The sequence below is a fragment of the Anarrhichthys ocellatus genome, unplaced genomic scaffold (assembly GCF_004355925.1).
Source record: "Anarrhichthys ocellatus isolate YVR2014 unplaced genomic scaffold, GSC_Weel_1.0 scaffold256, whole genome shotgun sequence".
Classification (NCBI taxonomy): Eukaryota; Metazoa; Chordata; class Actinopteri; order Perciformes; family Anarhichadidae; genus Anarrhichthys; species Anarrhichthys ocellatus.
This window is the reverse complement of record NW_022280284.1, coordinates 43,864-52,571: the sequence shown is the minus strand read 5'-3', so window position 1 is coordinate 52,571 and position 8,708 is coordinate 43,864. Positions and strand designations below refer to the sequence as shown.

Below are 8,708 nucleotides of genomic sequence, written 5' to 3'. Positions count from 1 at the left end.
GGGGCTCGTCCGGGAAGCAGATTTTTTAGTAAGGGTTAACACCCTGATTCCAGTATTTGTGCTAAGCTAAGCCCCTGTCCTCTACATTCTCTTTACCTGCTGAACTGCTGGTGGGTCAGGACCAGACCCTCCAATCTGATGGGGAAGCACACGTCACAGCTGGCCACCATGTTCTGGATCTTAAAGTCCAGGAAGCGGGCGGGGAAGCCCAGTTTCTGGACCACCCGAGCATACTTCCTAGCTGCTAGTCGGGAGTGCTCCTCACTGTGCGCGCGCGCGCGCACACACACACACACACACACACACACACACACACACACACACACACAGTAAATATACAGGTAAACAGACAGGTGAGCAGACAGACAGGTGAGCAGACAGACCTCTTGGCTCCTGTACAGACCATCTTCCCGGAGCTGAAGATCAGCGCGGTAGTTCGGGGCTCTCTGATCCTCATGATGACAGCCGCAAAACGCTGAAACAAAACAACAACAACCATCAGTCCATGTTTACTGTGTGCTAAAGCTAACGCTAAGCTATCCACAGCTGAATGCTAAATCTAAGCTAAACATAACTAAAGGCCAATAAACATATAACAGAAAGAACACTACAATACCCATGAGCCTCGGCTGAACCTGAAGTACTGAGAGAGAGACAGTACCTTTGGGTTGTACTCTGCATTTCTGGCCTGGAGGGCGATAAACTTCAGATCCAGAGGACAACCCAGATTCACTGTGGAGACGATGTTCCTGTGGACGGACGGACGGACGGACGGACACACACACACACACACAGCAGCCTTTAAACACAACACTGTTCAAGCAGTCAAGTGGGAAACCTGGTATGTTGGATTTTCACACAGCACCGGAAGTACTACCGGTACTATAGATGAAGCACTAATACTACAGATGAAGCACTAATGTCAGACTGAAATCCTGTGATGATCAAATATGACCACTAGTTGGCTCTGTTTACGGGGTTTGATGTGATGGGGATAATGTGACGGGAGAAGAAGAGTAGCGAGAGAGAGTGATTTGACTTGGTGCGGTTCCGTGGAAGCTTGACTAAAGTTATGAGGAAAACCCCAAACAGTTGGACTGATTAATTCCCTATCATACACCCACAATGCTTACACTAATACTACAGATGAAGCGCCAGTACTACAGATGAAGCACCAATACTACAGATGAAGCAGTAGTACTACAGATGAAGTACTGGTACGACAGATGAAGTACCGGATGAAGCGCCAGTACTACAGATGAAGCACCGGTACTACAGATGAAGCACTAATACTACAGATGAAGCACCAATACTACAGATGAAGCCCCGGTACTACAGATGAAGCCCCGGTACTACAGATGAAGCACCAATACTACAGATGAAGCACTAATACAACAGATGAAGCCCCGGTACTACAGATGAAGCACCAATACTACAGATGAAGCACCAATACTACAGATGAAGCACCAATACTACAGATGAAGCACCAGTACTACAGATGAAGCACCAATACTACAGATGAAGCACCAGTACTCCAGATGAAGTACCAGTACTCCAGATGAAGTACCAGTACTCCAGATGAAGTACCAGTACTCCAGATGAAGTACCAGTACTCCAGATGAAGCAGTAGTACTACAGATGAAGCAGTAGTACTACAGATGAAGTACTAGTACTACATATGAAGCACCGGTACTACAGATGAAGTACTGGTACTACAGATGAAGCAGTGGTACTACAGATGAAGTACCGGAGAAAGTACTGGTACTACATTACATTACAGTCATTTCGCAGACGCTTTTATCCAAAACGACTTACAATTCAGATTCTATCACATTCACAGACCGCAGGCTCAGCTACGGGAGACATTTTGGGGTTAAGTGTCTTGCTCAAGGACACATCGACATGCGACTAGCGGAGCTGGGGATCGAACCACCGATCGAAGGATGGCCCTGCTCTCCACTTAGCCACAGTCACCATACTACAAATGAAGCACCGGTACTACAGATGAAGCACCGGTACTACAGATGAAGCAGTAACTTACTGTAACTGGGGGATGATTCCTGACCTCTCAGTCACAGGTGTCATGGGGGTCATGGGGGTCATAGGAGTCATGGGACAGAAGGAGGAGACACCCGATCCCGACATGGACGGCCCCTGCTGGGGGTCTGCTGCTGCTGTGGAACCCTGGGAGTTGTAGTCCGGATAGATGCCGCTGTCCTGAGAAACGTCCAGAGCGACAGTCTGACTGTCAGCTGAAAGCAAAGCACAGAGGTGATCATGTGACCTCCCAGAGGCCACGCCCCTCCTCCAGTCAGCCTACCTGTTGCATCATCAGTGATGTCATACCTGTTTTGTCGTGGTGACCCGGCTCATCCTGCGTACTGAGTTCATCAGGTAGGAAGCTGAGGTCTAGCTCCTCCCCCACCGGTCTGCTCGGCCCCGCCTTCGAATGGGCGGGGCTCTGGAGGTCCAGCTCCTCGCCCAGAAGAAAGCCGGAGTCCTGCAGTAAAAATAAATAAAACAACCACTTCTGTATTGAGAGGATGTTTCATTTATTAGTTATCACCATCATCAACCTTCTTCTGTATCAAGGGATTAATATTACTGATTCTAATGATTATTATAATAATGATAATCTATATCTCTCACCATTAAACTGTTCACTCTTCATTAGAAAGCTGCCTTAAAGGGCTCATTGTGGATTCTATCAGTTTATTGATCTTCTTCTATTGATCTAAATGTTTATTTTTGGATATATTGACACAAACACAAGATGAACCTCATGAAGCTGCTTATTATTTTTATTTCAGACCAGAAACATTAAAATAACACATTTTAGTTTCCCTCCATCTCAACATTTAGCTCCGCCTCCTTTCAGTTTTAAGTTTTATCTTTTACTCACATTTGCAATAGAGTCATCAAAGTAACGTTCCAACGCCGACTCGTCCATGAGTGAAGCACCTTCAGACCTGATCCAGGACCTGATCCAGACTGAGAGCTCACAGCTGCATCCAATCGTGAACTCATCAACACACACAGACTTCAGCTGGAGGTGTTCACTTCATCTGAAGAACTTCTTTAACTTCATTCAAGCTTCACAGCGTCAAACAGAACTAGAGTCAAAAATTAAACACAGACGACAAAACATTATTACAACAACAAACAATAAAATATTAGATATAAATCATTCAGAAGAGAAAATAAGCTGTATGTTGGCTCCTTTATATCCTGTTGTCTAGTTTAAAGAACACTTCATCCTTCAGTTTATCACCAACATTCAGCTTTTTATTAATATTATTTAAATTATTATCAGAATCAGAACCATTTATTGCCAATGTCTGTTTCACATACAAGGAATTTGTCATGGCAGGAGGTGCATAACATTAAACAATCACATTAAACACAGTGCAAAAAAATTGAAACATATTAAAATTTACAATAGAATATAAAATAATATAAAATAAAGTGCACAGACAAACAGATAACAGGACTGTAAACAAGTGTAGTGTAAAAGTGTTAAGTGTATTTAAATATGAAGGGATGTGCAGGGGAGTGACCGGTAGGAGGTTGTCCTGGGGATGACATAGTCAGTCGGGGTCCCGGGCTCTGTTAATGAGACCGGGACCCCGACAGGAAGAAACTGTTGATGTGTAGTCCTGATGGAGGTCTTGTCCTGATGGAGGTCTTAGTCCTGATGGAGCGCGACCTGAAGCAGAAGCTCAGGGAGTGCAAGGACTCCTACAGGAGGAAGCTGGAGGCCAAACTCCAGCAGAACAACGTGAAGGAGGTGTGGACGGGGATGAAGCAGATTACTGGCTTCAAGGTTGGAGGCAGACAACCAGGGGGCTCCCTGGAGAGGGCCAACGAGCTAAACTCTTTCTTCAATAGGTTTAGCTCACAGCCCTCATCTGTCTCCTCCACGTACCACACCTCCCAAACACCTCCCCCTCTTTCCCCCCTGGTGAGCTGCATGGACTCAGAGCCCTCCACTTCAAAGGGCTCTGCCAGCACCGACACTATGACCCCCCTCCCCCCCTCTCTGTGACGACTGGCCAGGTTAGGAGACAGCTGGAGAGACTCCACCAAGGCAAGGCTGAAGGACCTGATGGCATCAGCCCCAGGGTCCTGAAGACTTGCGCCAGCCAGCTGTCTGATGTCCTGCAACACCTCTTCAACCTGAGCCTGAAGCAAGAGGAAGTCACGGTGCTGTGGAAGACGTCGTGCCTGGTTCCTGTACCAAAGAAGACGACACCATCTGGCCTCAATGACTACCGACCAGTTGCCCTCACGTCTCATGTGATGAAGGTGCTGGAGAGGCTGGTCTTGGCCCACCTCCGACTGCGGGTGAAATCCTCACTGGACCCTCTGCAATTTGCGTACCAGCCTCATGTGGGAGTGGATGACGCCATCATCTACCTGCTGCAACGAGCTCAGTCGCACCTGGATGGATCCGGTGGCTCTGTGAGAATCACTTTCTTTGATTTCTCCAGTGCATTCAACACCATCCAACCAGTGCTGCTGAGTGAGAAGCTGCAGGTGGTGGGGGTTAACACGTCCACCGTCTCCTGGATCACTGACTACCTCACAGGCAGATCACAGTTTGTCCAACTGGGCCGTGTGCTGTCTGATGGGGTGGACAGTGATACTGGAGCCCCACAGGGAACTGTTCTGTCTCCCTTCCTGTTCACCTTGTACACCACTGACTTCAGCAAGATGTTGGAGATGTTCTATCGGTCTGTTGTGGCCAGTGCACTGTACTTCTCCGTAGTCTGCTGGGGGAGCAGCATTGGAGCCGGAGACACCAACAGACTTAACAAACTAGTTAAGAAGGCCGGCTCCATCATTGGCTGCAAACAAGACAATCTGGAAGAGGTGGTGGAGAGGAGGACACTGAAGAAACTATTATCCATATTGGATAACCCGGACCACCCTCTCCAACACCTACTGCAGGGACAGCGGAGCACTTTCTCCAACAGACTGATCCAGCTCCGCTGTCACAAGGAAAGATACAGGAGAATATTCCTGCTCTCTGCAATAACACTTGACAATAAATCACCTCTGGCCAGATCATCCTCCACATAACTACACACTGCTTCACTGTTGTTTGCTGGGGTTGATTTTTGCACTACTGTTTTTCACCTAGTTAGTTCATTTAACACTATTCTATTTCATTGTATATACTGTGCATTTTTGTTGTTTTATCTTATATATTCTATATTCTGATATTTAATTTGTCCTACTCTGTTATTCTATTGTATATATTGTGCATTTTTTAATACTTAATATTTTGGTTACTCTGTTACTTTGCTTCTTGGCATGACTTGCTGCTGTAACATACAAATTTCCCCCTGGGGATGAATAAAGTACATATCTATCTATCTATCTATTAATCAAATTATAATTTAAATTATTATCAATATTATTTATATTATTATTAATATGATTTACAGTATAAATATGATTTACATAAGTATTAATATTATTCACATTATAATTTAAATTATTGATATAAATGTTACTTTTAATATCGTAATGACTACAGTGCAGTTCACCCTCCCTCCTGCAGGGGGAAACCTGCTCACCTCAATGCCAGTGACGGGAGCTCTGCGCATGCGCAACGGATGTAAACAAAGCAGCATGGAGCCGTGATGTCCGCAGAGGTCTGACGGGCAGAATTGATCATCAACGATCATTTCATCGATACCTGGTCACGTATCTGATGTTGGCCGCGTGACGAACTTCCGGTTGTTTGTGTGTGATGACGGAGAAACAAAATGGAGTCTGTAAAGAAACGTGTGACTGAGTTTTCACTGGAGGCTCACGGTGAGAGTACTAGTATTACTACTGCTGGTACTACAGTTACTGTACTTCTACACCCATCACTGCTACTGCTACCAGTACTATAACTACTACTTGTAACCGGATAAGTGATTTTAATCAATCAAACTTTATTTCAGAGGGTTCATATAAGAGACATGAATGTAAACACCAGAACACTAAAGTACGGAGGCCTGTGAGGGCCGTACAGAGAGAGACAGACCAACGTCTCCACAGACTGAGCTGTGCTCCAAAAGTATTCAACTAACATTCCAAAAAGTCCAGTTTGAGAAAATCTCCTCGGGCAAAGATCCGAAAGATTACAATAATATCTGACTCGCGCTATTTAGTGCCATATATATATATATATATATATACATATAAATATGTATATATATATATACGTATATATATTCAAAAAGCCTAGTAGTAGTAACAACATCTCTGTTTAGTCAACTGTCAAATCAAATAAAGAAAGTACACATCAATTATATTTTATTATTCTCAGTCTTCACATTTAACTGGATGAATGATAAATAATACATAGAAATACATAAATAAATATTCTTCTCATTTCAAGTACAATAATGTCTGGATTAAAGAATAACTGACATAACAGAAAGCTTTTCAATTCACTTCATTCAGGTGTGAAGTGATGTCAATAAAAAAGCCACGATATATTTTTGTCATCTAAAAAGATAACTCAGTGTTCATGGACTTTATGTGTGGTTATTAACACTTGTTTCAGCTCTATTCTCTCTGTTTACATCCTTGTTGAACAGTGAACTCATGAGTTAGGATTCTGATCATTCGGGCTCTCAGGTTTATTTTCTGTGTCATTTAGATGTGAGAGGATACGTTTGTTCAAAGAGTTGTGCTTTGTCTCGTAGTGTTGCTTCATTTGCCGCTTTTATCAGTAGTTACGGGTTCTGAACATATGAGACATGTTGGTTCTAACTGCCTGTGGGAAGAATTAACATATAAGATTCTGTTCATTCATGCTTAGAAATTATATTCTCTCTGAACACGTTTGTCTTTTTGGAGAATGTCATGTGAGATAACTTCTCTGATCAGCGCAATGTTCCTGCTCTTGTTTCTAGTTCCTCGTCTCTCCCCCGTGTGTCACGGTGTGTGTAAAGGAAACTTGTCAGAATACTCATATTTGAATGGCTGAGCTGCATCACGTGATGTGATTTACAACGCATTGGTCGGTGTTTCCTGCACCGCTGAACAAGTGCGCCTGTTAAAGTATAAACTTATTGTCTAATATGTATATAACCATATTAAATATCGGCTGGAGGTCCTGGGTCCGGATCCGGACCGCGGTCCGCCAGTTGGGGACATCTGGACAATATGTTCATGAAACCAAGAAGTCAGAGTCATTAAGTCGACTAATACTCCACACATAAGACTTCTTAAAACCTTTTGAAAAGTATTGACTCCTGCAGCCCCGAACATCTTACTGTCTCTGATCCATCTCACTGGTAGTACTAGTACTACTACTGACTGGTAGTACTAGTGAGTACTGACTGGTACTACAGGTACTACTAGTACTACTCACTGGTACTACTTCCATACAGAACATAGCTCACAGTGGTGACTCGTTAGATCAATCAGGTTGTTTATTGATTACCTTTCAGATTTGTATCTGAACCAATCAGTGCCTTACCTGGAGGAGTCACCTGACCCTCTGCAGTTCTACCGTGACTGGATTGGTCCAAACAAGCCCTGCATCATCCGCAACGCCTGCAGCCATTGGCCGGCTCTGACCAGGTGGACACCGGAGTACCTGAGGTGAGGAAGGAAGCCCCGCCCACCCCGCGCTGTTCTTCTTCTTCTGTGGTGTCAGGATGTGACAGCTTCCTATTTGATCCACAGGGAGACAGTGGGGTCAAAGGTCGTCAGCGTGGCAGTGACCCCCCACGGTTACGCTGACGCCGTCAACGGCGACCGCTTTGTGATGCCGGAGGAACGACCAATGAGCTTCTCTTCTGTGCTCGACGTCATCGAGGGGAAGGTGAGATTATTATACTATGTTATTATACATTATATAATAGTGTTATTATACATATAGTATTATTATACATTATATAATATTGTTATTATACATTATATAATAGTGTTATTATACATATAGTATTATTATACATTATATAATAGTGTTATTATACATTATATAAAAGTGTTATTATACATTATATAATAGTGTTATTATACATATAGTATTATTATACATTATATAATGTTAATATACATTATATAAAAGTGTTATTATACATTATATAATAGTGTTATTATACATATAGTATTATTATACATTATATAATAGTATTATTATACATTATATAATAGTGTTATTATACATGATATAATAGTGTTATTATACATGATATAATAGTGTTATTATACATGATATAATAGTGTTATTATACATGATATAATAGTGTTATTATACATATAGTATTATTATACATTATATAATAGTGTTATTATACATATATTATTATTATACATTATATAATAGTGTTATTATACATTATATAAAAGCTTTAAAGTGACGTCATCGAGGGGAAGGTGAGACATGATATTGTAGTGTAGTGTAGTATTAGTACTTTTACTTATGTAGAGGATCTGAATAGTGTGTGTGTGGTTGTTGTGTTATGATTGTGTTGTCGTCGTGTCTCCAGCAGCAGCATCGTGGTGGAGTCTTCTATGTTCAGAAACAGTGCTCTAACCTTCTGGAGGAGCTTCCAGAGCTCACAGACGATGTTGAGCCTCATGTTTCCTGGATGAGCGACGCACTGGGTGAGGGGGGGCACTACTGAGCATGCTCCGACCTGTGGGGGGGAGGGCACACTACCGAGCATGCTCCGACCTGTGGGGGGGGGGGG

General features: G+C 43.0%; 2 protein-coding genes across 3 annotated transcripts in view; one reads left to right on the top strand and one right to left on the bottom strand.

Moving 5' to 3' along the window:
* Positions 1-92: 92 nt before the first annotated feature.
* tbpl2 (TATA box binding protein like 2) lies at positions 93-3,022 on the bottom strand. The gene is made up of 6 exons (XM_031879396.1): positions 2,903-3,022; positions 2,347-2,500; positions 2,042-2,252; positions 662-749; positions 384-475; positions 93-264 (listed from the first exon to the last, which is right to left on the bottom strand). Exons 1-6 carry the CDS (start codon positions 2,948-2,950, stop codon positions 93-95), a joined length of 765 nt encoding a protein of 254 aa, XP_031735256.1. The 5' UTR covers positions 2,951-3,022.
* Positions 3,023-5,622: 2,600 nt separating this feature from the next.
* Positions 5,623-8,708, top strand: part of jmjd7 (jumonji domain containing 7) — a 7,179-nt gene continuing 4,093 nt past the window's right edge. The window contains exons 1-4 of one of the 2 annotated variants that reach the window (XM_031879394.1): positions 5,623-5,823; positions 7,458-7,611; positions 7,696-7,834; positions 8,508-8,622. In XM_031879394.1, the coding sequence (XP_031735254.1) occupies positions 5,775-5,823; positions 7,458-7,611; positions 7,696-7,834; positions 8,508-8,622 (457 nt within the window). In that variant the 5' untranslated portion in view covers positions 5,623-5,774. Of the gene's footprint in view, positions 5,824-7,457; positions 7,612-7,695; positions 7,835-8,504; positions 8,623-8,708 lie in introns of both variants that reach the window. The other variant, XM_031879393.1, reaches the window with a different exon arrangement.